General features: G+C 47.9%; 1 protein-coding gene across 1 annotated transcript in view; it reads right to left on the reverse strand.

Moving 5' to 3' along the window:
• The window catches only part of kl-2 (dynein heavy chain 2, axonemal kl-2), a 71459-nt gene that overhangs the window by 5005 nt on the left and 39365 nt on the right, over window positions 1–27089 (reverse strand). The window contains exons 30-59 of the mRNA XM_076519478.1: window positions 26166–26457; window positions 25940–26031; window positions 24680–24883; window positions 24385–24590; window positions 23603–23788; window positions 23289–23508; window positions 21349–21515; window positions 20984–21204; window positions 20021–20130; window positions 19843–19958; window positions 19672–19772; window positions 18671–18849; window positions 18264–18563; window positions 17450–17737; window positions 15676–15866; window positions 13735–13910; window positions 12226–12377; window positions 9943–10107; window positions 9598–9764; window positions 7756–7927; window positions 6036–6248; window positions 5651–5866; window positions 5407–5557; window positions 4886–5035; window positions 4580–4712; window positions 3337–3681; window positions 2984–3256; window positions 1839–2183; window positions 836–970; window positions 462–738 (exon numbers count right to left, since the gene is read on the reverse strand). Coding sequence (XP_076375593.1) covers window positions 462–738; window positions 836–970; window positions 1839–2183; window positions 2984–3256; window positions 3337–3681; window positions 4580–4712; window positions 4886–5035; window positions 5407–5557; window positions 5651–5866; window positions 6036–6248; window positions 7756–7927; window positions 9598–9764; window positions 9943–10107; window positions 12226–12377; window positions 13735–13910; window positions 15676–15866; window positions 17450–17737; window positions 18264–18563; window positions 18671–18849; window positions 19672–19772; window positions 19843–19958; window positions 20021–20130; window positions 20984–21204; window positions 21349–21515; window positions 23289–23508; window positions 23603–23788; window positions 24385–24590; window positions 24680–24883; window positions 25940–26031; window positions 26166–26457 — 5943 coding nt within the window. The remainder of the gene's footprint in view (window positions 1–461; window positions 739–835; window positions 971–1838; window positions 2184–2983; window positions 3257–3336; window positions 3682–4579; window positions 4713–4885; window positions 5036–5406; window positions 5558–5650; window positions 5867–6035; window positions 6249–7755; window positions 7928–9597; window positions 9765–9942; window positions 10108–12225; window positions 12378–13734; window positions 13911–15675; window positions 15867–17449; window positions 17738–18263; window positions 18564–18670; window positions 18850–19671; window positions 19773–19842; window positions 19959–20020; window positions 20131–20983; window positions 21205–21348; window positions 21516–23288; window positions 23509–23602; window positions 23789–24384; window positions 24591–24679; window positions 24884–25939; window positions 26032–26165; window positions 26458–27089) is intronic.

A 27089-nucleotide genomic window follows, 5' to 3' on the forward strand; every position in this document is an offset into this window, starting at 1 on the left:
TCTCGATTCGATCGCGTCGTAATTCGTAGTCTCGATTTAATTCCATCGTAATTAAATCAATTCGTAATTAATGTAATCGGGCAACATTTTAATCCGTAATCAATGCAATTCAATCACCACGTATTTCGTGATCGACGAATTAACGACGACGAATTACGATCCGAATTACGAATTGTGCATCGCGATTTCGATTCCAATGCGATTGAATTACTTTGTAATCATAATTCCTCGAGTAATTATTCGATCGTAATTCTGCGCGACGCTGAACCGTGCGGGCTGTCGATAAAATGTCCGCGAACGGGCGGAGCCGTTTCGAGGGAAGCTTTTTCAAGCTGTCGGAAAATGAAGAGAGAATGCAGATTAGACTGTATCGCGACGCATAGACGAGGGGGACGAGTGTAAAATCGTCGAGGGTCGATATCGGGTTCGGACCGCAATCAGCATAGCCGCCGAGAAATTACCACGAAGTCGGAGTCGTTGAAGCTGTAGAGGACGTTCCAGCCCAGTTGCTGGAACTTTTTACGCTCGAGGAGAACGGCATGGAAGAAGACCAGGGCGAACAGAAGCTTCTTGTACTTGTTCTTAGCGAGGCAGTGCTCGAATTGGCTCTCGGTTATTAAACCGTAAAGACGCCTCATGTTTGCCCTGAGACCTTTCGGCGGCTCGGTGGTCATCTTTATCCCCGCCTGGAGGATCGATATGGGGAATTGGGGAGTCGGGCTCGAGCTCAGCCACAATCTGTAATTAGCCGGACCCTTTCATTACAGTAGCTCGCGCTAAGCCATTTACGAGTTCGGATACGCGCGTGCACGTATATATATAGATCGCGGCGAACCTGAACTGCGGATGCAACGTTTTACTCGAGCCGAGGGTCTCCACGATTTTATCCAGCTTCGGCATCCAGCTGAGGGACAAATGGCAGTTCGCTAGGAACACCCACGCACCCTCGATCGCTCCCACCTCTATCATTCTGCAACATTTATTTCAGCAATTAGATCCGCCGCCGCCGGCCTCTATCGCCCCAGAGGCGCTCGCCGAACTCGTGGCATCTGCGATTTTTCCCGACAAAAGAATCGAGCCTATGGAAAATTCGAAATCTGGCGTTCGTTGTACAGGTCTTCGGGAATATATTGCTGCATTTTTCTTCTTGTTCTTCCTTGCGAAATAGCGCTGAGTAAGGAATTTCGATGATCAGAAGATGATCGAACTTTCGCGAAAAAGTTTACGATCTTCGCGAGCTGCCGTAACTTCGCGGGAAAAAATCGTAGGGCGATGCTTCGAACGGCGTTGCAAAGAGGAGATCGCGCTCTTTTATAAGAGTTATAAAACAGTCGCGACGAAAAATTTGTTCAACTACGTAGAATCATTTGAATTTACAGTGTTCGTCGGTGAAAAACTCCGCCTCGATTTTCCATCTAAATTTTTAACAAAAAATAATTTGACGAAAATCGAAGAATATAAACGAAAGCAGAGACTTCGCGCTTTAAAACAAGCCCGGATAGACTATCCTACGATTTTCTCTCACACAGTTACGGCGTCTCAAAGTTCGACAACTTTCACCTCGAAATCTGATTCCCGGAAATTTGCGCTCCGCTGAAACAATTCTCAATCAGCCATTTCGCGAAGAAATCGACAAACGAAAGATACAGGAACGTTCCTCGGGGCTTGCACGATAAAAAAAAGCCGGCGTACGAAATTTGCCTTGAACTCGAGACTTTTATAGGAAATAAATTGCAGAAGATTGCCATGAATCGAACCGAAGATAGCCGAGGCTCTTAAAGGATACTGGGGTGGATCGCGGTGCATTAGGGGATTAGGGATCGTCGGGGCGAAGAGACCTGGTTGCGATCGGGGACTGTCCTTGGCCCAGGGACAGAGTCATAAAATGATTAGTCATTTCCTGGCTGTCGACTAATTGCATCAAAGTGCTCGTAGGATCCACGCCAGGCGAGAGAACAAATATGAGTGGGGTCTGGGCAACGGAATCGTCGAGGACGGCTTTCAGGTCGAGTACCGGAGGCTCCACGAATCTTTGACCGAGATTCAGCACGATGAAGTGCGCGATGCAGAAGGAGATCCGGTCCGGACGGCAGCTGCGTATCACCAGCATCTTCTGGAATATGTTGCAGTTCGATTCCCACTCGGCCACCAGCGGCATCGCTTCCGGTTCCGTGCTGACGTACCTGTCCACCGAACGTCCACCTTAAGCATCCACTCCGCGGACAATGTTATCCGCTCCGATCGATGTCGGTCACTTAACCCGGACTCTATACAGGCTGTCCCAAAAACGTTTCGCAATCCGAAAGTGGCGGGTTCCTCGGGTCATTCAAAGCAACTTTTTCCTTTACAAAAATGTTCTCCGAGGCACCGTTAACGAGTTATTAACGGAAAACAGTGACCAATGAGAGGCGAGCTCGGCTGGCGCGAGGCGACCGAGCCAATGAGCGGAACTGGGCTTCGCGCGCTGGTTGGCTGGGCCGCCTCGCGTCAGCCGTACTCGATTCTTATTGGTCACCGTTTTTCGTTAATAACTCGTTAACGGTGCCTCGGAGAACATTTTTGTAAAGGAAGAAGCTGCTTCAAATGATCCGAGGAACCCGTCATTTCCGGATTGCGAGACATTTTTGGGGCACCCTGTACATATTTTCAACTCGAACAATATCTCTACTCGTCGAACACCTGCTCAGGTAATCGCTGCGCGAGTATCTTCCGAATTAAATTACAGCGAAGCTGACAATGCGCGCATAATGAACCGGGTACGGGAAATTAATCGGAAAATTAATACCGCGTTCCGACCAGAAAATTGATATTGCAGCCTGCTATACGAGCCAGGCGAAATATGTAGTTTCGAGCAGGCGTCGCTCCGTCTTTCGAATATGTAAAAGCGGATTCTCTAAACAATCGCGAACGATGTCCGGCGAAAGAGTCGAGAGCGTCGATCGACGTCGAGGACAATTCGATCAGGAAAGAGGATTGTTCGCACCACAAGTGCCAGTCCCTTGGGAACTGTTCGAAGGAGGAAACGATCCCGTGGAATCCAGGGACGCCGTCCAGCTCTGTCACGTTGTCCCAGGTCTCGTCCGGCATCCAGGCCACCGGCTTGTCCGGCTGGCTTTCTCGATCCAAGACGATCCCTCCCCTAAGCAGGAACCCGTACTCGTGCTGCGAGACCTTGCCCTGGGCGTCTAATATCTTGATGCACATGTTGAACGAGAACAGCAGCTTGTGCGTCTCGAACAGACCCCGGCACGTGTTCCTGCGGGTTGGGTGCGAGGGGTGTCAGAGAGTTTCGAACGGTTCGCGGATTTACGGGAAAGGTCGGGAGGGAGGAGCTACTTGTAGACGGCGTAAGTGTGATGCTCGTTCAGGCTCTCGATCCTCTCGAGCAACTTCAAACTTTTCGTGCTCTTCTCGATCGACAGCACAAACAAGGTGATGTACGCGTCCAGGGAGAACTGGTACATCGGATCGATCAGGCTCATGTCGTTCAGAACGAAGAACAGAATGGCGGCGCGTTGGGCGCACGGCCTGTACTCGTCCCTGGCAAGGTCTATCTCCTTCTCGGTCTTCTCGGACACTATCAACGACTCCGTGATCGAGGTGGCGGTCGCCTTCGACGACTGCAACGTCGAAAGAAGGTCCAGGTCGTCCAATAAGTTGTCGCCCGCCACGTTCAGCAAGCTGGAACCGGACAATTGCTGGATACACTCTAATTAGGGACAGCCTTCGAAGCGCTATCATTTGTGAAGACTTAAATGTTATACAGTCCGTTCGTCAGCCGAGCACAGCCGAATTAAACTGTGCATCGGGACCGTTCCGGGTCGTTTCGGAGCCAGGTGACATGTTCTTTTCACGACCTATGCTGTTTAAGAGGATCGGAAGATGGCTGCGTATGAACCGAGGAGTTCGTCTATCTACAAACTACCGTAACTCTGTGGGAAAAAATCGTGCCTCAATTTTTAAGGAGTCGTTTTAAAGAGGAGACTTTCTTCTATAGGATCATCTTAAAGTGGATCGCGAGAAAAAATTTTTGAATTCTAGGGAATTTTTTGAATTTGTTAGATGTTTTCGAGCGAAAACTTGCTTCGATTCTTCGATCCGTTGTTTAATGATGAATATTAATATTGATGTTAATAATCTTTCTTGAAAATGCAAATATAGAGGTGAAAGTAGGATCTTTGCCCTTCAAAATGAGTATGGGTAGAGCACCGTGCGATCTTTGTTCGCGAAGTTACGTCAATTCTAAGATAGACAATTCCCTTGGCCAAAAAATGAGCTTCTATTTGCTCTAAGCAGCGTATCTTTAAAAAGAGGTTCTTATACAAAATAATGCTTCTTCTGCCGTTAGTCAGAGTAGCATTGTCAGCTCGTTAACATTAATTATAATCATTATAATTATTATAATTAATATAACACAATGTTAATATTGCAAAAAAAGTGTTGACAGAGAGAGAGCTGTCAATGATCTCCACGTGGATTCGATATCCAGGACAATGAAATCGTTTTCTACCCCGCCTCTGTCCGGGACATGTTTCTCTATGCAAACAGAAAATCCGGATTCCAAAGTCGAGTGTCTTACTAGAGGATTCTGTCCTCGAGATCTTTGAGAGTTCGTTTATTGGTGGAGATCGTGAGCACCAGATGGTCCTTCTGTTCCTCGAGCTGCGGCTTCTCTTTTCTGACCACGATTCCCAAGAGCTGGTCTTCCAGTCCTGCGCACAGGATAATAAGGTTGCAGACTCCTCTCTTTCTCTCTCTCATCATAGCCACCCTCGTTTCACCCGATACGTTCCTCCAACCCCTTTCGTTGCCGCCGATCCTCGTTCTCGATTCTCTTTCCCCCGTTTTCTAACCCGGCCCGCACGATAAAACAAATTAGCCTAACCTTTCTCCTTAATGGCGAAGTTGCATAATGTTGTTTTCGTGGATATTTCCGGCGCGTAATGAGGGTTCGCGAGCTTGGTCGTAATGAACAGCCGGAACCGGTCGTTGTACGTGATCATCTTCTCGTTGAACTTGATCATCACCTGATCGCCTGATTCGGGAAGCGATTGTACAGGGTGTCCCATGATTATGTTAACACTTGGTAAGGGGCGATTCCACGGGTCATTTCAAGTAACTTTCTCCTTAGCGAAAATGCGATCCGCCGCTTCGTTTACGAGTTATTAGCGAAAAACACTGACCGATGAGAAGCGAGCTCGCCTAGCGCTAGGCGGCCGAGCTAATCAGCGGAACTGGGCGTCGACGGCTCGACGACTCCGCCCGCCTCCCGCCAGCCGAGCTCACCTTTCATTGGCCGTTGTTCTTTCGTTAATAACTCGCAAACGAAGCCGCGGATTGAATTTTCGCTAAGGAGAAAGTTACTTCAAATGATCTCAGCACCCGATTACGATCGACGCGTGGTACCTATCGTGACGAAAGCCCTCTCGAGGATCGGATTTAGCACCGGCTCGATCGTCTCGCCGATGTTCTCCAGGAGAACGGGCCTGCCGAACTGCAAAGCCATCTCTAGGACCTTCGCGAAGTCCGACTGCCCGAAATCGATCACTTTCAGCGCCTGCGATCAGAGCGATTCGATCGGTTTTGAGTTCCGACGGCCTCGGAATCGGGACAAAGAATCGTCGCGCAAGCTTGAACTACGTGTTCGTACGTTCGTGGCCTCCATGGTCTTGATCCATCTGACCGCCTGGCACTGCGGATCGATCACCAGCGGCCATCTGGTCCCTTTGACGACAATGATGCCGTTCTCGGTGCTGAAGTCATCCGAGGGCAAGCCTTGGATCCGCCATTCCCTGACCGTCGCCGGATCGACCAGGAATTCCTTGATCTCGAGGTCCGGCGACACCGGAATCTCTTTCTCGGCCACCTACGGGTCGCGAACTCTCTGAGAGAAAGGCCAGCTTCTTGCAACCGGGGAATAAAGAAGTCCCGACTAATTAATGGCCGACGAGCCGAGGACGAGGCGGGAAGGGAGACCGCTCGCGAAGTTACGATTATTCGACCGGGAGCTCGTCGGCGATAGTCGATCGGCTCACCTCCTTCATCCAGATGCTTATCAGCTCCTCTCTGTAATTGGATACGAAGGGACCCAAATAGGACACAAAGGCGGTGGATATTAGGCAATCACCTGGCAGCCAGTCGAAGTACGTGGCCAGCGATCCGACCGTGTTCTCCCATCGAATCCGTTCGCCGGAAAGCCCGTCGACCAGCATCCCGGCCCGTTCCAGTTTCAGCTTCAATAGTTCCGCCTGAAAACACGCGAAAGTGTAAGGTGGGAATCGAGTCAGCACTGTGGAAATTCGAGTCCCGGGGAGCCTGTTTCCGAAATAAGCTGCCGCTCGGCACCCGGGGCCACGTTAATCGATTCCGTTTCATCAACTTCCGGCTCGCCCTCGCTACGGATCGCCGCGAACAATCGGATCTACGAAGCCGATACTACCCGGACGAGGTGTTCCGGGGGGAAAGAAAGTCTATCTTCGAATAATTAAACGCCCGTAAGAAAGCGATTTCTGGGTGAAAGTATGCGAAATTCAGCCGTGGAAAAAAGTTATGCGTTAATGTGGAGAATTTATCCAAATAGTTGCGACTCTCTCTGAATTTTGTGTAAGGGTATTCCAGGGAAAAAGAGTGAATTTTGGAATGTTCAAATGTTTTTGCGAGACGATTGGTAATTGCACTGTGCGAGATTTGAGACTGGAGCGCGCAGCGACAATATGGCGGCTCGTTGGACGCGCGAGACGCTTCTTACAGCACTTTTAATGAACTAGCTACAAGACTATTATGAATTTTGGGTTGAAAAATGTTTCCTAAGTTCGATCGAACGTTGCAATAATAAATTAACGGCTATAAAGAAACTGATAGAAATCAGCAGAAATGGTTGATACATGATTTTCTTCGCTGTTACTGCAATTAGAAAATTTTCGATTGCAATAATTCCTTAGAAGGGAGAGAAAATTGACACTTATCGAGTGCCACACGCATTTACTCGAACGTTTAAATATTGACGACAAGAGACTAGCATTTCATTCCAATTTTACAAGACAGAATCACATCTGTACTCGATAATTGAACTAACTAGGAAATTTTTATGACGACGCTGCCCTAAGCAGCCGCGAAAAAGCGATCTCGCCGAGCGGTTTTCCGCGCCGTTCCGCGGATTACACGCTCGGGGAAAAAAGTCGCAATGATTTCGTCGCATCCGACGACTCGCGACGACTCTGTCCAGGCGTCGGGCCGCCCATTCAAACAGTCCGCGGGCGGAAGTTGCGGGCAAAATTGCGCGCGGGAATCGCCGCTTTGTCCGAGCAAAAGTGCAAGTCCCGGGTTCGCGCAGACAGCGGATCAAACAAAATTGTCCGTAACGCGAAAAAGTCCCGGTGCCCGGCAAACACCGTCGCGCAAATAAAAGCGTGAAACGGGACGGTCGTCCGGCCGGGCGGAGAACAAAAAAAAGTCGCGAGAAATTCGCGGCGAACGCAGCAGCAGCAGCAGCAGCCCCAGTGCAAATACGGCTCCGGCCGTCCCCTTGATATCACTATGGCGATATCCCGGTCATAAACAGCGTGCAAACGAAACTTTCCGCGGCAGCCGAAGCGTGAGTTTATGTAAATAGAACTGTGCACGGTTCTCCGAGCCCGCGGCACGCTCCTCCGCCGACTCGCGTCCTCTCCGCCGCGTTTCGCCCGCGGATCGCGCTCCGCGGCCGCGACACCTCCGCGCGACCGTTTCCGGTTCGCGAGAAGATTGCACACTCGCCAGTTTAATTAACTCCTCCTTCTCGCGCATCTTCCCGTCGTACATCTCCTGCAGCTTCTCGAGTTTCTCCTGCAGTTTTTGGTATTGCTGCATCGCCTCCTGGAGCGCGTGCTCTTTCTGCTTCAGCGACGCCAACGCGGCGTACAACTTCTCCCTCTTCGGCGCAACGATCCTGCGATCGCAATCCATCGATCAATTATGCTCGCCTTCGCGTAATCGCGAGAAATTTGTATCGTTCCGCCGCGAGACTCGGTCGTCGGATGAACAGTTTCGACGCCGATCGCAGGGAATTCTCGCTAATCGAGGCGCAGATTCTGCGCGAAAATGGACAATTTGGGAAGAGTATTGTCAAGGAAGAGGAGCTCGAATAATTGTATTTCTTCTTCCAAAATTGCCCATTTTTTTTTTCTGTAAAATCTGAGCGTCGATTAGGGAGACTTTACTGTACAGATTAAAACTGCCACGAATGGGACACATGCAACAAGATAACAAAAAAACTGAACGGTCTATCTAATTCCAGTTCGAACCGATCGAAAGATCGGTTCTTTTGCTACAAGAATGCACAACGTCGACGAGTTTCTCCCAAGTTTACTTGCTTAATTTTTCATATTCTTAACGCGTCACCGTCATTGGGCGAGCTCGTTCGAAGCGTCGATTTCGCGGTTCTAAGAGGGAAATCATTTTACGAATTTATCGGGAGCCGGTCCGGGAACCTTTCATTTTTCACCAGCAATTTTCCGGCACAAGGGGATGATGGGGGAGGGGAAGGGTAACGCGACAGGGGAACGCGTTAAACAACTTTCCAACAGCTCCGCGAATTCCATATGTAACTGAGCGAGGCGTTCAGATAGAGCAGGCGATTACAGAATTAATTATTTCGTAGGATTGCTTTCTGAATAGTTCGGCGATCCCACTCCATCCTCGGGGGACTCCTCGGCATTCCTAGAGCGGAATCGCGACCTGCTCCTCATTATACCTACCGGGACGTCCCGCGATCAAAGAACACCCGCAGCATTTCCGATGCTCGCAGACATTTGCATTCTCGTCTCTTCCACGAGATCTTCGCCGAACGATCTTTCGACTTTCGTTAGAAACAATGTCCAATCGTCGGTTCACAGATACAGGTTTTTATTAATCGACGAACCGAATCGTTTCGAGTCAATGCACATCCGAGATTGTTGCGCGAATGAATTCCTTTTTAGAGGAATATTTTATTCGAAATATTGTTTCGAACGATTATGCATCGTTGTGAATTATTCTATCGATTTATTCGATTTATTCATCGTAAAGTGATTTGAACGACAATGCGAACAATTAGCTGCTCTAATTCAGTAATGAGATATGCCTAAGTAATGAAGTTTAAAGGAAAAGGCATTTAAAGTTTTGCTATTCCAGATAATAATTTGGTTTTCGAAGATAATGAGGATACTATTTTCACTAAATTTTGCACTAATATATATTGAAGAAAATATATTAAAATAAAATAAGATAAATATAAATATAAATTGTCCAGATAATACCGCAGTAAATTCTCCGCAATTGTCCCTCAGCTCGTGAACGAAAATGAACAACTTGGGAAAATCGGATACGATTATAAGAGCCTCTCGGCTCGTTAGCGAGGTTTTATAGTCGCCGATCGCCGACGACTATAAAATCGAGCAGCGAAACTAAGAATAATCGTATCTCCTCTTCCCAAATCGTCCACTTCCGTTCATAAGCCGAGTGACGATTGCAGTGAGAACTCGCCCCGTATTTGCTACGAGAACAGCACAACATCGATCACGTTCCCGTTAAAAATGCCTCGATACCGAATCAGAGCAGCGAATCGTTGACCATCCTCACCTGTAAAGCTTGCCGTATTTCTCCATGGCTATGACCCATATGCAAAGCGACTTGGCAGCGATCGATACCAGGCCGACTTTTTCGGGATCAAATTCGGGATTGGACGTGTACCTGGCGATGGCTCTCAGCGTTCTATCGGATATGTGGTCTTTGTCAAAGTCTCGGAGCTGAAACGGAGGAGCGGAGGAAACGGTCGAGCGTGCGAAAGAACGGAGAAACAGAGACGGTGAAAGGAAGAAAGAAGAGAGGAGAAGAAGAAAAAGAAAGGAGAGAGAGAGAGAGAGAGAGAGAGAAACATCGTCCGGATACTGCGAGAGGACCCCGGCCGGACGTATTTCGTCGTACCGTGAGGAGAAAGTTCACGTCAGCAAGCTGACGCTTCGACTCCGCCCAGCTCGGCTCCGAGGTCTTCAGGATCATCACCGCCTCCATTACCATCTCGACTTTCGGCGGCGGACGCGTGAAGGATCTTATTTCAGAGATGTCCTTCTTGCTCAGCGAGTCCAGGGCCTGCGAACCGGCACGATATTGCTGGAATGCATCGATAAGGGACCGGACGGAAAATATTCGCGCGACGACGCCCCGGGATAGAACGTCCTTTCGATCTTGATGAAACTTTGGGAGCACGCAGTGCTTGCAAGGCGATCGGATATTAACCGTTTCTGTCCCAGGGATTATTCGGAAAACACGGTCGAAAAGTGCCGAACAGCGTGATAGCGCTTGTCTTAATTAATTGCGAAGACAATCAAGCGGCGCGATCGCTCCCGTCAAGATTGACAAACGAAACGAAAAGAAAAAGAGAAATGAAAAAAATGCAGCTATGCGATGTACGTGCGTCACTAAAGTTTGATCGCGACACAAGATCTGAACAGCGTGATCGCGCTGCTTGGGACTCAAACGGTTAAGCAGTTTAGTTGTTTTTCAATGTGCGTGCTCGTCACCAGGCAAATTGTTGCCATTCCTTCGCGACGAGTATGTACGCTCGTCGAATACAACGCTTTTATGAAATATATATGAATATTAGTATATGAATATTACGAATTCTTTCGACGTCTTTATATGTTCGCATTTCACCCCCGCTCTGCTATAACTCGTCTGCTATACCACGCGTCTGCTATATATATATATATTAAATAACTTAAGAAAGAATATATCGAACGATATTATGCAATTATAGCAGACGTGGTATAGCAGACGAGTTATAGCAGAGCGGGGGTGAAATGCGAACATATAAAGACGTCGAAAGAATTCGTAATATTCATGTACTAATATTCATATACAATACAGTAATGTCTCCCTAACTGACGCTCAGATTGTGCAGAAAAATGGACAATTTGGGAAGAGTAGATACGATTATTCGAGCCTTGTAGCTCATTTTTTTTTACAGTTGTTGACACTTCGTAACTCTAAAAACGAGCTGCAAGGCTCGAACAATCGTATCCCTTCTTCCGAAATTGCCCATCTCTGTGGACAATCTGAGCGTCAATTAGAGAGACATCGCTGTATACGTAATTTCTGTATAAATACGCGCGATTAAAGATGGAAACGCGTTTCCATCGAACTTCCGTTTCTCGCGGTGAACGTCGCAACGTTTTCTTTCGCGCGAAGATCCTAATAATTAGCGAGGAAGGAAACAAATATATAGCGACTCGCGAAGAATCCGGGTAATTTAAATTCCGCTTAAAGAATCCGCGGTCCCGGCGTCGGGCTACTTTCAATCGAAATTTGCTAATTCCGGCGCGCGCGCGCGCGTTGCACAGAAGCTGTGAAAAATGATGGAACGAGGACCGCGCGCGAATTATACGAAATCTGCGAGAGGATCGAGGAAGAAAGGCTAACCAGCCGCGGTTAAATTGACCGGGCGCCATTCGTACGTTCTTAATCATTTCGCGAATGCCGCCACGGAGTTCCTTAAGTCGGAGTTCGCGATTCTTGGTAGCGAGTCCACGAGAAATTACGGGGGAACGAGGTTCCCGCGAACCTCGAGCTTTTGTGAAAGAATTAGCGAAGAAAGGCCTTTCTAGGCGAGCGTGGCTGGCTCGGATATTCACGGATATTCTCGCGGGGCGGCGAGCACCACAATAAATCCCGCGTACGCGGCGTCGCCGCGCGATTCGCGACTCGCGGGTCGTTATACTTTGAGATTTCAGAACTCCGGGAAGTCGGAGGAAGTTGCCGGAACGAGCGACTCGCAGAAATACGCGATTCGCCGGCGATAAATTCGCGATCAGGTGTACGTTTTAGATTTTCCCACGACGCGGCGAGGCAGGGGGGTGCAACTTTTTAACAAAGTGACGAAAAGGCAAATTTATACAGCGTTTCGGCGCGTGCGCGTCCTCGAAGTTACGTCGTCGAGGCAACTTCGGGCTGCATAGAAAATGTTCGTCACCGAGAACGAGAGAGAAAGAGAGAGAAAGAGAGAGAGAGAGGGGAGTGGGGAACCAGTTAAACAAGTTTTATACGAGTCACAATCGGATCCCCTATTTTACCTATCGATTGCGAGGCGGATACGGCGAGCGGCGCGCTGCTAGTCGCGAATCCGGCGAAGTGGTGCTCGATCATTGAGACCAAACGAGCTGGAACAGTATTACCGGCGGGAACGATAAGAATTAATGTGGAGGAAGGTACCTTCATGGCCTCGTTTAGAGCTGGTTCGACAGTTTCGAGGTCGGCGCGGGCCAGCTCCTCGAGCTTCTTGCACTCCTTTTGTTCCTCGCCGATCCGCAGCGACTTCGCCGTCACCGATTTCTGCGTCTCGTCGGCGTCGCGTTTCTGGTTCACTTTAAAACGTCCGATATCAGTCCCTCGTCACCCCGACGCCCAATCGCGCCGCCCTCGCCGAGTCGATCTCCACGAATCAACGCTAAACCCCGCCGAACGACTAAAACCGATCCACCGCGACACCGGATTCATTGAAACTTTTCGCCCGTTTTCATTGCAGCTCGGTGCCTGAGATTTCCACGAAGCTGCGCGATATTTTCATGAAATCTTAGAGAATTGTTCCGTGGCGACGAGAAGATAGTGGATTTTAGGATTAACTCTGCGCCGTCGCATTTTCTATGCGAACCGCGTGTGTCGTACCGGGTCGCTCTCAGACCGAGGTCAGCTTTCGAAGGATCGTCGCTATAAAAGTAACGATAGCGTTGGGATCAAAAAATTTGAGAATATAATTCGAACATTCTGAATCGTTGTTTCGTTCGCTAGAACTCGATATCTCGCTTCCAAGTATCTGGAATTAATAAGTTCCTTTCATTCTCTTCTCGCGACAATGTTGCTTTTTAAAGTGAAAAGATGCGGAACATTTTGATCCACTGTGACCACGGAGGGTTAATAAAAAAGGATTTTTTAATGGAAATTTCGGGCACCGTGCATGCTTGTGTCACGGGACATTTATCCGCTTATTTTCTGCGAACGCGACTGTCCACGATTCCAATAATTCTCAAATGGAAAAGCGCGAAACTCTGCCGCGATTCTTTCCGAGATAATGATCTTCCGCTCTTAAACAGTGGACGCTTACAGTTCGCGCCTACATTTTTCATACAGCTGCCAGTAATTTATAAGTCCTAAGTACTTCTTACCAGGTACTTCATTCGAAGTGCTTCTTTTCCGGGGAAATCTTCGGTGAAAGGTGATTCAACGAAACCCGGGACAAAGTGAATCACAAATTACGATTGACCGTAATTAACGGCCCCCTTCGAACTCTAATGCCTTCGTTTTCTCGTGGAGCCGACTTTCGAGCCCGGACGAAAATAACATGTAAAAACGAAGACCCGGATACCGGGGAACCGGGCGGGGTGTCGGACCCTTCGCGGTTCGAACGGTCCATTCTTCGCGGTGTGCGAAATCAAAGCAAATGTTTTTTCTCCGCTAATGAAGCCTCGGGGATCCGTGGTTCTTATTAAACTTTTCCGCGGTATTAATTGGCCCGGGAACTGTTAATTCGAGTTCCGAGGGAGTTCGCAGTTTCAGCGGTAGCAAAATTTCGGAAAGGTTACGACGGGAGGAGGGCTGGGGGGCAGCCGGGGGAAACGTGGAATGATTATGAAACGGCGGTCTCCCTTTGCCCGCGGCTGCAAACTTTCGGATCGATCCAATTGCAACTAATGATAATACATCAGCGTCGGGAGTGACGTGCACCTATCGTTACCAGGAACTCTTCGCATTCCCTGGTAGATTTATGAACCTGCTCCTGCGTCACTTCGAGCTCCGCCGCCATTTCGTTGACTTTCAGCCGGGTGTCGTCGATCTTTGAGAGCCCGCTGCGAAGTTTGCTCGCCTGGCTCTCCAATTCGTGCCTTTTCTCACCGAGCATCCTGCAACCGAGCACAGGGGGTTCACCGACACAGCCAGTGTTTCAAACTGCTTCGAAATTCAGGCTGCCGAAGGAAAATCTGCGGTAACGAGCAACGAGTTCCGCGGACGTCGCCGGCACGAATTTCTTATTCGTTCGTTATTCGCCGACGGTGCTCCAGCGGCAACAATTTCGGCCCTTAACTGACGTCGATCTTAGCCCGCCACGCTATTACAATGTTACATAACCGACGGTAACATTAAATGCAGGCATTGCATAGAACGCCCCCGCGGTTTTCAGGCCGGCCAAATTTAAATTGGCCAAATTCGATCGACGATAACTCTGCGACAGATTATCGTAGAATGATAATTTTTTGATCAAATTAAAGATTGAAATCTCTACTTTAAGACAGTATTTCTAGATTTTAAATTCGATTCGCCCTCGCCACTGCAAGCCTTTAGATGCAAGGCCATGTTTGCCGAGTTGCATATTGGAAATTGCCGAGTTCGTCGAAATGCACGGACTACGTAAAATTTTTTTCGGAGATGCCGTTTCCGACGAAATAAAGCCCGATTCTTCCCCTTTAATTAAAAAAAAAAGAAACGAGGCTGCGATTTTTTTCGCAAAGTTACAGCACTTTAAAGTAACCGATGCACGTTCATCACGCACCACCGGCATTGGCGTTACCCAGTGTGCACCACGAGGGGGTTGCCGGTCGGATTTGTGTGTCGGATTTTGTTTTTACGTTTGTTCATGCGTGCACGCGGGAATGTCGATTTAAATAACGATTTCCCGCGGAGTTATCGTCGGCCAAAGTCGACCGACTTTGATCCGAAATTTGCCACTGCTATAATTTTGTCGAGCAACGTGCGCGCGCTCTCGTCGGTTCTTAAATGAAATTTGACGTCGAAAGAGAGAAAAGTAGCGTGCTGTCCAGCCAGTTTCCACTTGCTGGGACCATCGCGCGAGAGTGCGATGAGAGTTTGCGGTCGTTGTACGGGGTGTTTCATTAAACTTGAATTTTTTCACCGTTCGGAACGGTGCGACGCCGGTGACGGAGAACGGAACGGAGAGGCAGTAGCATCTTTACGAGGGGAATATTTTTCTTTTAAGACGCGGAAGGCATCCAGGTTGTTTTCGTCTGTTTAAACGGACTGTCGGCTTGCTCTTTTCGCGGAGCGAGCTCGATCGGCGCGAGCACAAGCGCCGAACTTGCCAGGGAAACGTTCGGCTTTCTCCAGAGTTCCGCGAGCGCAGGAAATACTTCGGGCGATAAAGGGGACACCCGGTACGTAAGGCGAAACGAACCCGCGAGAAATTGGAATCGGTAAATAGTGGGCGTAATTTTGACACTTTTGTTCGGAGCGGCGGCGAAAAAAGTCACGGTGAAAAATCACGCGAGACTCGATCCGGATGGGAAAGTTCGCGAGAAGCGTTTTATTCAGCGGATTCTCGGACAGCCCTTCGTCTTTTTACGGCGAATATTCGAACCGAACGCAGCCTGCACGTTTGTTATTTGCTGTCCGAACCGTTGCTTGACTTTTCCCGCGGATTTTTCCGCAAGAATAAGTGGCCGTTCTCCGATCAACTTGCCGCGAGTTTACAAAACTTCGCGAGATCCTGGAGATTCCGCTTTAATATTAATTACTTAAGTGGCTCTCAAGGGTGTTTCCGCGACGAGGGAGCGACGTTGCAGGATAAGTAAAGGACTACGAGGCGAGTCTCCCCGGAAGAATTTCGAATCGTAGGAGCGCGAGGAATTTCAATGGCTCTGAACGTAGACTCACGTTTTATAGCCGGCAACCAGTTCGAGGAAATTCACGGGCGTCACGTAATTGTAGCGCTTCATCTCCGCGGCCATTCTGCGTGAGAACTGCGACACGGTCTCGTGAATCAGGGAGAAGGTACTCGCGATACCGTCTCGCATACGGTCCTGAAGAGGAGCCAGCGGAATCGCTGTCGCAGACTGACGCCGCTCCTGCAAATAATCTTGATTAGAGAAGTCGAAATCTTGATTGCAATCTACAGTTTTGCTCTTCGTCGGCATTGCGACTCGATCATATATCTTGATTCGCGGGTTAATTAGGTGGGAGGGGATGGAAACGCGACCTTATGGAGGAAATATTTATTTGGAGGGTAGATGCACCTTCTGGAGCCAAGCTGTTTTTAACGTGTTCATTCGTTCCTACGTTGATATGCGTTCTCGTTGAAATTTTTGAACATTCGAGAGCTTAAGTTGAAGCTGGAAGACAGCGCTTTTAGATAGATTGATTCTGATTATAAACAAAATTCGATAACGATGTGAGAAATAAAGAAATTTCGATCGTTACCGCGAAGAAAAATGACTCGATTTTAAGCGACCACTTCGATTCGATTTTAAAATATGTCCTCATCGATACTTTTGAACTTTTGACGGCTTAAATTAAAGCTGGAAGAGTCTACTTCAAGACAAGGTATCTATCTTAAACAAAAATCGCGACGTTATTTCAGAAAATTGAAAAATTACAGCCGCCGTTTCGGAGTAACGTGACTCGACTTCAAAAGGAAACTTCAAGTCGATTTCGAGTTCTATTCCCGTTAGGACTTTTTCAACTTTATTGGCCTCAAATTAAAGCTTGAAACGTCCACTCTAAGACAGGCCTACGTTGTTTAAAAAAATTCGCGAACACATTTCGAAGAATCAAGAAATCCCGATCGCTGTCCACGTAAAAGAACGGACTCGATTATAAAGAGAAACTTCGAGTCGATTTCAAATGATATTCCCGTGGGACATATTTAACCTTATTCGGCTTAAATCGAAGCCCGAAGAAATCGCTTTGAGATAAGATAACTCCGATTCGACAGAGATTACAAAACCGTTTAAAGCAGTCGAGAAATCCGGACGGTTGACTCGCAGGGAACGACAGGATTTCAAGAGGTCGCTTCAATTTGGTTCTAGACTGCGTTCGTTCGGGAATTTCCGAGCTTTCGTGGTCGCAAATTAAAGCTGGAAGAGCGCCGCGCAGGACATCGACGTGCAACAAATTTTCTCGCCAACTTCCTGCCGATACTCTCTCTCTCTCTCTCTCTCTCTCTCTCTCTCTCTCTCTCGACATGGACTTTCCAATCTTTCCCGACCGCCCTCGACGGTTCCCGAAAAATTTCGAAAACGTGCGACGCCGGCCCGACGGCCGCATCCGGTGCATCCGTTGCAACGAAGGGGCGGCCCTCCGGCGCGATTGATCTCGCAAAAGAAAGAAGCGGGGAGCCGGGTAGTCTGGCGCGCGGGACAAATTCGAAAATATTAAGCGATCGGGGCGGGTAACTCTCGGACGATTGCGTTCCGGAAGCGAGCGGGCTCGAGGGTCGTGCGATCCTCGCGCGGGATCGACGGAGGCGGCGGTACGACGAGCCGTGGAGAGGAAAATAATCGGATTTCACGAAATAGAGAGGATAGAGAGAGAGAGAGAGAGGCTGCTCTCTCCTCTCTCGTTCCCCTTGCCGCCGTCTCGCCGGGCTCGGAATCGAATCGAATGGAATCGGTCGCGCGGAACGGGGATGGAAGGCGAGCCGAAGACCAACCACTTTATTTTCGCCGGTGATAGTGAGCGTCAGATTGAGATTCATGAGGAACTTGTTGCCAACTTCGAGGAGGGCTTCCCGCGGCCATTCCAGGAACCAATCGATGGTCGTGCAGTTGATCAGACCCGGGTACTGCCGTAATCTGTTCCTGAACGCGTCCCCGATCGGGCTCATGCACACCGCCAGATGCAGATTGCCGCGCACATTCTCGATCAGCGTCGCGTAGATCGCCTCGGTGGTCGGTACGCGTCGGGACCGCGTCGCCTCCTTCATCAGCTGCTTTTTAATCTGCCCCCGCGAACGGGAAACGGGAAACGGACCGTCAACGAAGACGTACACGCTTGCTACGGCCGCGTCGGAAAATCGTTTCGCGGCGCGTTCGACGCGCGAGGGGATCGAATAAGAATATCCCGGCTGAATTACGGCGAACGACGTTCTCCGAAGCTCTGCGGCGAACAGTTTCCAGCAGAAATATGCTCCACGTTGTCCATAATGGACGACGATGGACGGTCGATCTTAATTTTATCCGGAACGTCTAGATCGACGAGGTGCTTTGTATATCGTTTGATAACAGAACTGCTGGAACAGATCGAATCGACTTCCAATTTTTCTCTCGCAGTTGCTCGTAGCGTAAAAATGTTCCTTTGAGAAATCTTTTGACAGAACTCCTGGTTCAAGCATATACGATAAAAAAAGAACGAATTTAGTCCGCTCGCGCTTCGGTTGTTTCCGCGTGCTATTGAGCTCGAGAAAGAAAGAAAAAGAAGAGGCTGAGCATGAAATATCAAAGGAGAGAAAGAGGGGAGATACTGACTTCCTCCATCTCGTCGCTCTTGAACAAGTTGGACACCTCGCCTGTGCTCAGAATGTTGTTCACGAGTTCGAGGAACTCTTCCTCGACGATCTGGGTGTCGTTGAAGAGGAACGTGGTCGGCTTCTTCTCCACGCCGGTTCGAGTATAGAGGACCTTCAGGTCCTCGCGGAACTCCTGCACATTGTAATGCTTCGACACGGTGATCTGGAAGATGGACAGCTCGCAGATGTAGCTGGCGATCCTCGACAACGATTGCCTTCCGCTTCCGCCGACGCCGACCAGCAGCATGTTGCCGCGGGGCTGTGGAAATTCGACCGGTCAGCACCGCGACCTTGGACTTGGAATTTTCAGTTCGGTGTATTCTTGATCGATTGAACATCGATCCGCGGAGGGCGTGGATCACGAACTTGCGAGATCACGCGAACGATGCGGCATATGTGCTCGATCGCGTCCCGGAAGAAGATCAGATCGAGCCGGATCACGCCCGTGGAGGCGTTGTACTCGTCCATTTGGGTCTCGATGTGGCTCCTCACGGCTCCGATGTCTGTCAGATCCTCGTAGATGTCCCACGCGTTCAGGAAACTGCCTGCAACAGTCGTGATCGGGGTCAGAATCGAGCGAGAGACCCGTCAGAACTTGATCCGGGCCTCGATCCGAGTTGGGGAAAGAAGCGTTGGCAGATCTAAAGTATTATCCGGATCGAGTTTAAGCCTTATAAATTATACAAAATTATATAATTCCGATATATTATGTGTATCTATTGGGTTGGCAACTAAGTAATTGCCGATTTGTTCAATGAAATAAAACATTCTTTTTTACTTGGAACGAAGTTTAATTTGTAATGTATTTTCCATTTTGTTCGATGACCTTTTGCCATCTCTCTGACAACTTGAAAATTCCAGGCTCGTAGAAAGTCTGATCCTTTTCGGCCAAAAACTGAGTTCAGTGAGATTTTACAGCGTCATCATCGTTAAAAGTTTTACCACGAAGGGAGTTTGTCCAGGGAACGAAATAAGTGGTAATCCGATGGCGCGAGATCAGGGCTGTATGGTGGGTGTAACATCAATTCCCAACCAATGTCAATCAATTTTTGCCGAGTGGACAAAGACGTGTGCGGCCTAGCATTGTCCTGGTGGAAAATGACACCTTTACGATTGACCAATTCTGGTCGCTTTTCCTTGACCGCTGCATTCAATTTGTCCAGTTGCTAACATTCACGGATAATAAAAAATAACATAATAATAATAATAATAATTTTATAATATAACATTTACGGATATCATAAAAATGGGAGTGGGAGACATTTATAACTGAAATCGGCAATTACTTAGTTGCCAACCCAATAGATCGCACAGTAGATCTTTTGGAACTCGATTACGATGAGACCGGACGGAATGGCGAAGCCTACCGAACAGAGGGCACGTTTTCTCGGGACAAACGTTGCTGAAAGTCATCTCGAAGAACTTGCCGAGCTGTTGGTTCAGCTCCTGCTGGAACCAATCCCTGTCCCTGGAACAACCGTAAAGCGTTTTCATCCGTTCATTTACACGCGGCGATTCGCGTGTCACTTTACGCCTACTTCTCGTCGATGAGCCTGTCATAGAAGACCCTGAACGTCTCATGAATCCACAATCGAAGAAACGTGTGCCTGGAATACTGATAGTCGATGTGGCTGCGCAGCAGACCTTGGAAAACCTGTCGCAAAACACACACGTCGATTACAAAATTACCGATCGATTTTCGGGACAAGCTTCCACCTTCGATATGTCTCGCAGATTGAACAGGTAGTGCATTTTCGTCGGAGTGGGCAGCATCGTCTCGATCACGTGATTGTACAGGTCGATGGTGGCTAACGTGACATCGTTGCCTGGTCGGACAACGTTTCTGGTAGAACGTTTGTCTAGAATCTCGATCTACAGGAAATTCTCCCGAATTTTCTCCTTCGACTTGTTGACAAAAATGGGCAATTTGGGAAGAGGCGATGTGGTTATTAGAGTCTCCGCGGCTCGTTTTTATAGTTATTGATCGTTGATAATTGTAAAAACGAGGCGCGAGGCTCGAACAATCGCGTCTCTTCTTCCCAAATTGTCCATTTTTGCTTACAAGCTGAAGGAATACGAGCTCGGATTGTACGCAAAAATGGAAAATTTGGGAAGAGGAGACATAATTAGAGCCTCTGCGGCTCGTTTTTATACAGGATGTCCCAAAAATGTCTCGCAATCCGAAAGTAGAGGATTCCTGAGGTCATTTGAAGCAACTTTTTCCTTAGCGAAAATGCAATCCGCGGCTTCGTTTACGAGTTATTAACGGAAAACAGTGATCAATCAGAGGCGAGATCATTTGGCGCGAGACGGCCGAGCCAATGAGCGGAACTGGGCTCCGTGCACTCGTTGGCTGGGCCGCCGCGCGCCAGCCGAGCTCGCCTCTTATTGGTCAGTGTTTTTCGTTAATAACTCGTGAACGAAGCCTCGGAGAAAATTTTCGCAAAGGAAAAAGTTGCTTCAAATGACCTCAGGAACCTCTTGTTTCCGGATTGCGAGACATTTTCGGGACACCCTGTAATTACCGATCCTCGACAATCACAAAACTGAGGTGCGAGGCTCGAACAATCGCGTCTCCCATTCCCAAATTGTCCATTTTTGCGCTTAATACAATCCGAGCGCCAACCGGGGCAGAATTTACCGTGCCTGTTTCATTTTATTTCCCCACACCGCACTCACATATTCCCTTGACTTCCGCATGGAAGTCGACCAAATGCTGGTTCAGCATCGTCCCATATATCCTCACGATTTGCTTCTCAACGGGGAACGTCATGTTGATAACGTTGAACTTCGTCAGAAGTCGGTCCGTGATAACGTTCCGGCCTCCACCTGGAGGGCCCATGGCGGCCATTAGCTGCAAACCTTGCACGTATTTCCTTGTCTGCTTCTGACGATCGTACCTGCGGCAATTCATCGTCCGTATTATACTTCAATTACGGGCGGCATCGAATCGAAACGTAACGAACTTTCCCCGCTACCGCCAATTAAGGTTCTTAGCCTCTTCCTTAAGAGTTCACCTCGCGCCGGGAAAATTACGTTCTTACCAGAATCCATAGCCTATCAGCTGTCTAATCAGCTCCAGAGGCGGCTGGGAGCCGTAAGTCTCCCTCGCTGGCATGTTGAAGTCGTCCATAAAGGCGATTAGGTTTTTGCCACCAACGGGGATGTAAATCCCCTTCGTGCGCTTCTCCAGTCTACTCTCGACAGTGTCCTGTACGGAGAACGTTGAAACAGCGAACAGTGGAAGGGTCGAAGTAACGACCGGCGAGATGTCAGAACCCCTGTTTTCAGGGGTTGAAAAGGTTGCGACGATAACCGTCGAATAAACGTTGTTCGTGCGAACTGTACGAAACGTAGGCCCGATGAAAATGTCTTCTCTCATTTAAATCATTTGAAAGAGTCGTGAAAAATGTTAAAATATTCTCGAATCCCTTCTATAATGGCTTCACAGTTTCGCATCGGACCTAGTCATTTTTGTCATAATTGCATAAAATATACACAAAATATCTGTCTAAAACATATGCATCGATGGCAGAAAATGAATATTCAGAATAGTAAAAGCATTTAAACAATTTATAGATATTATCGTATCACGTTCAACTCGTTAAGCTTATTTAAAAGCATTTATAATTCAGTATTTGTGAACAAGAAGGCTGTCAACCCTTTCACAGGCACTGGGAACTAAGCTCCCGAGCCATTTTTATCGCGCACATGGACACCGGCACAAATATTCCCACCTGAAATGTGCTGCTACCTTGCAAATTCATATCGTGCCCCCGTGAAGGGGTTAATCTCCTTTGCAGTCGATGCAGAGAATTTTTATCTTGCGCAAGGATCCGCAGTTTACTACTAACAATCGTGAGACTTATTCGGTTCTACAAAACTCTCTAAAGTTGACATAACCTTGACATAACCTTGCAAATTCATATCGCGCCCCCGTGAAAGGGTTAATCTCCTTTGCAGTCGATGCAGAGAATTTTTATTTCGTGCAAGGATCCGCAGTCTACTTTTAACAATTATTGGGTTGGCAACTAATTAATTGCCGATTTCAGTTATAGATATCTCTCACTCCCATTTTTTATATTATAAAATTATTATTATTATTATTATTATTATTATTATTATTATTATTATTATTATTATTATTATTATTATTATTATTATTATTATTATTATTATTATTATTATTATTATTATTATTATTATTATTATTATTATTATTATTATTATTATTATTATTATTATTATTATTATTATTATTATTATTATTATTATTATTATTATTATTATTATTATTATTATTATTATTATTATTATTATTATTATTATTATTATTATTATTATTATTATTATTATTATTATTATTATTATTATTATTATTATTATTATGTTATTTTTTATTATCCGTGAATGTTAGCAACTGGACAAATTGAATGCAGCGGTCAAGGAAAAGCGACCAGAATTGGTCAATCGTAAAGGTGTCATTTTCCAGCAGGACAATGCTAGACCGCACACGTCTTTGTCCACTCGGCAAAAATTGATGGACATTGGTTGGGAATTGATGTTACACCCACCATATAGCCCTGATCTCGCGCCATCGGATTACCACTTATTTCGATCCCTGGACAACTCCCTTCGTGGTAAAACTTTTAACGATGATGACGCTGTAAAATCTCACTTAACTCAGTTTTTGGCCGAAAAGGATCAGACTTTCTACGAGCCTGGAATTTTCAAGTTGTCAGAGAGATGGCAAAAGGTCATCGAACAAAATGGAAAATACATTACAGACTAAACTTCGTTCCAAGTAAAGAAAAATTTTTATTTCATTGAACAAATCGGCAATTACTTAGTTGCCAAGGCAATACTATACTTATTCGGTTCTCCAAAACTATCCGAAGAACCGCGAACCGAGGTCGCAACTGTTCTCAACCCCACAGTGAAAACACAGCGAAATAAATCAAGCCGCAAGAAACGAGAAAATCACCTGGACGTTTCTGGAGCTGGTCTGCGCGGACATGTTCAGCGTCATCACGCTGTAGCTGTCCGGTTCCAACGAGTCCAGCACCGAGTGGAACAAAGAGGTCTTGCCGGTGCCAACCGGCCCCGTGAGCAGCGCCGGGAACTCGTTCTTCAGCAACGCGTCGATGAGGAACTCGTATCGAACGGTGTCGACGGTTGGCACCACGATCTTGTAGAACGCCGCCCTACGGTTCGCCCGGAAGAAAACGCGACGGTGCAGGAGAAGGAGACGGGGAGCCCCGCCGGTTATATTCATGGATGCAAATTTTGCGAACGCACCGCGACGGCATCCGCCACACCTGAGGCAGCCTCTCCTCCCACGAGACGAACGAACGGAGACGGGAGTCCACGAAATACTCGTAGACGGTGTCGCGAAGAGGAAACGAGCCCTCGATCTCGCGGATGTAGTTGTCCACCCTGAAGCGGCCTTCCTCGTTCACGGATCCGCAGATCGACCAGATCAGACTGAAATCGGACGGTCGGTCGGTCGGTCGGGTTCGCTTTATTCGCGCAAGATATCGCGGCTTTTGTTCGGAGAACGCCGCGGTCCGTTCTCCAAAGATACCGGAGCCTTTGTCTCGAAGACATCGCCGCCGAGAATGCGCGCGGGTTTCATTTCGGTCTCGGATCTAAGGTCCGCTCGTTGCGATCAAAGGCTCGCTTTTAGGGTTATTTTGGAAGACAGCTTCGCAGACGTCGGCGAAGGAAATTGGCAGCTTTGCTTATGCAACTGTTGCGAAGCCGAAGACGATAGCCGATTGGTGTCTCACTTGAAAGATCCGCGACGGAGATTATCGATGCCGCGTGCTTGCAATTAAGCTCGCGGTGCTTGATATTGCATCTACCAGGTGCGGACATCGTTAGAAAAATTCGCGACGAGCTATCAAAAGCGCATTGTCTTTCGATGCATTGTCTTCTCTTTGCGAATTGTCTTTCGATGCTTTCAGACTGTCAACTCGCTTGCCGAACTGTCCGAGACTTTTAATTATCGTTCTTTCGACCGGAGCGTTATCTTTAATCTTGCGTCATCGCGAGAGATCTTTCCGCAGAGAGGAGCTCACCAGAAGAAGAACCACATCTTCAAGATATTGTTGAACGCGTCCTGGTCCCCGGTGAATTCCACGCCGTTCTCCGGAGTCGCGAGCACCTGCAGAAGCTTGCACAACGACTGCACTGCGTTCAGCTCGGTCACGGGGACCAGTTCCTCGCATTTCAGCCTCTTAAACTCGAGGGTGCTGTTCACGTGTTCCCCGAAAAGTTTCTTCACCTATTCCCCGTGGCGAATAAACGGTTCGAGTTAGGAGGAGGGTGCCGAGGCCACGGAACCCGTTTGCTTAACGTGCTAAGTCCAGTTACCTCTGTCACGAATTTCGCCTTGCCGTGGAACTTGCTCAGCCAGGAGTTCAGGTACGGCATCCAGCCGAGATCCTTGTAATCGTTGTACACCATTCCGGCTCTGGAGACCGTGGCCGGCGAGGCCACCGCCAGATCCTGCACCTCGAAGAGCAGCGACACTTGCTCCGGCATGGTGATGCGATCGTTGTTTATTAATGTCAGGACCTGAGCCGGGAGACGCGTACACGTTGAGCGGATTTCAGCAGCTTTTAAAGGCGTTTGATTTCCATCGTTATGGTAAATTCTTCTCAATCGACGCTCGGATTGTGATCAAAAATGGATAATTTCAGAAGAGGAGACACGATTGTTCGAGCCTCGAGAGATTTATTCTAAAATTGACGCCTGCCTTTAGGCTGATTGGATCTAGATTAGAAGTCCATTAGGCGTCAATCGTCTAGCTGGACTCATTGACTAAATGATGCTCGGATTGTGATAAAAAATGGATCATTTGCGAAGAGGATATACGATTATTCGAGTCTCGAGAGTTTTATTCTAAAATTGACGTCTGCCTTTAGGTTGAAAAGGTATTAAAGATAGATTGGATCTAGATTAGACGTCGATTAGGCGTCGATCGACTAGCTGGTCTCAATGAATCCTGTTGATTAGGTCTGAATAGACCTAGACTAGACTAGGCTTCCGAATCGCTCGCGAATCAAAGCAAAATATTGGACTAGGTTCGATTTGACCTGGTTTAGATCTATAGCAGATCATAAATTTCTCAAAATTGTCTGCGAATCCGAGCAGAACAGTGAACTATTGCGAACTACAGTAATGTCTCCCTTACTGACGCTCAGATTGTCCACTAAATTCGACAAATTTGGGAAGAGGAGATACGATTATTTGAGCCTCGCGTCTCATTTTTATAATCGTGGACAATTTAGAACTATAAAAATAAACCGCAGGGCTCGAATAATCGTATCTCCTCTTCCCAAATTGTCCATTTTTGTACGCAATCTGGGCGTCAATTAGAGAGACATTACTACCGACTACTGCGAACCAGACCTTAGACCTTAGACTTCCGAATCGTCTGAAAACTCGAACAGCAGCGCAACCGTTCAGCTTTTGGAATTACTCTATCCAGAAGTATCAGGCTCATGGAAACGGAAAGAAGTCGACGACCGAGCCGGAAGTTCGCGAATCGAGTTTCCGAATTCCGTGCTGCCGAATTCTCCATCGTTCCCATCGCTACCACCGCAGGCAGCCTCGCCTGCGGAGCCTCACCTTGTTGTCATCCATGACGCTGTTCATGTTCTCGATCCAGTCGGCGTCCACGGGCCCGTCAAAGAGGATCCACTTCTCGTCAGGCGTATCCTCTGTCAAAAGTAACGAGATTCCGGTGTGTTCCAGTTCGTCTCGTCCGCGTTAGCGGACCGTGTCGGGATCCGGCCCGGGAAAACGGCGCGCAAAAACACGTCGATCGTGTGTGCACCTATACACGCATACATACCGGAGCAGGTTTTCCGCATGATCGAGGATATGACGCCGTCGTGCCATTCGCCGGTCGAAAGATTGTACTCGCCGTACAGCTCGCCCAAGTTCAACGCCTTCGGATTAATCGGGTACACGTGGACGACGTTGTAGCCCGGCTTCTTGTCGTTCTTCAGGGCGGTCAACGCGCCCTGCAGCACCTGCCAGGTGACCGTTTTACCGGTGTTCGACTCGCCGACCATCATCGTCGAGTGCCTCGAATTCATCGTCTCGTACACCTCGATAACTTTCGTCACCATCGAGGGAATAGGCTGTAAACAGCGTTAGTCGAGCAAACTGCGGAAGTTCGGCCAGGCTCGGCTCGAACCGGGAATGTTAATGGCGTCTGGGAGAGTTGGAATTAGGATCCGAGCGTGTTGCTCGACCCCCCCAAACGATTCGTTTCCCGCGGAATCGTTTGATTGGCGACCGAAACGCTGCTCAAATTTTAGAATATTTTTATCGTCTGAATCATTGCGAATTCGTTTTCGTTTGCGATACACGATACTCGGGTGTGTCAAATTTGATTAGGATACGAAAGATGTGGAGAGCTCGGAAAACCAATTTGTACAATGATGACGAACGACAGATCGTTCTAGTCGTGGTTTCGTTAATTAAATCACTGTGGTTTCGCGAGGTTGTTCTCTAGGTTGTAATTTGATAGATTAAATGAAATTAGTATGTTCTACGATTCGTTGAATCGGATACGAGTAACGTCGATAACATCGCTTTAATCTTTGTTTTAATTGCATTATAATCCTCGTTTTAATTTCATTTTAATCCTCGTTTTAATTTCACAGCGAATCGAACATAGTGAATCTCTCAAGTTAAGAAAACGCTGAATCGTCGTAGCAAAGTTACCGGTCTCTAAACGCTTGTAACATTCCGAGCGAAAATGTTACAA

The sequence above is a fragment of the Megalopta genalis genome, chromosome 3 (assembly GCF_051020955.1).
Source record: "Megalopta genalis isolate 19385.01 chromosome 3, iyMegGena1_principal, whole genome shotgun sequence".
NCBI lineage: Eukaryota > Metazoa > Arthropoda > Insecta > Hymenoptera > Halictidae > Megalopta > Megalopta genalis.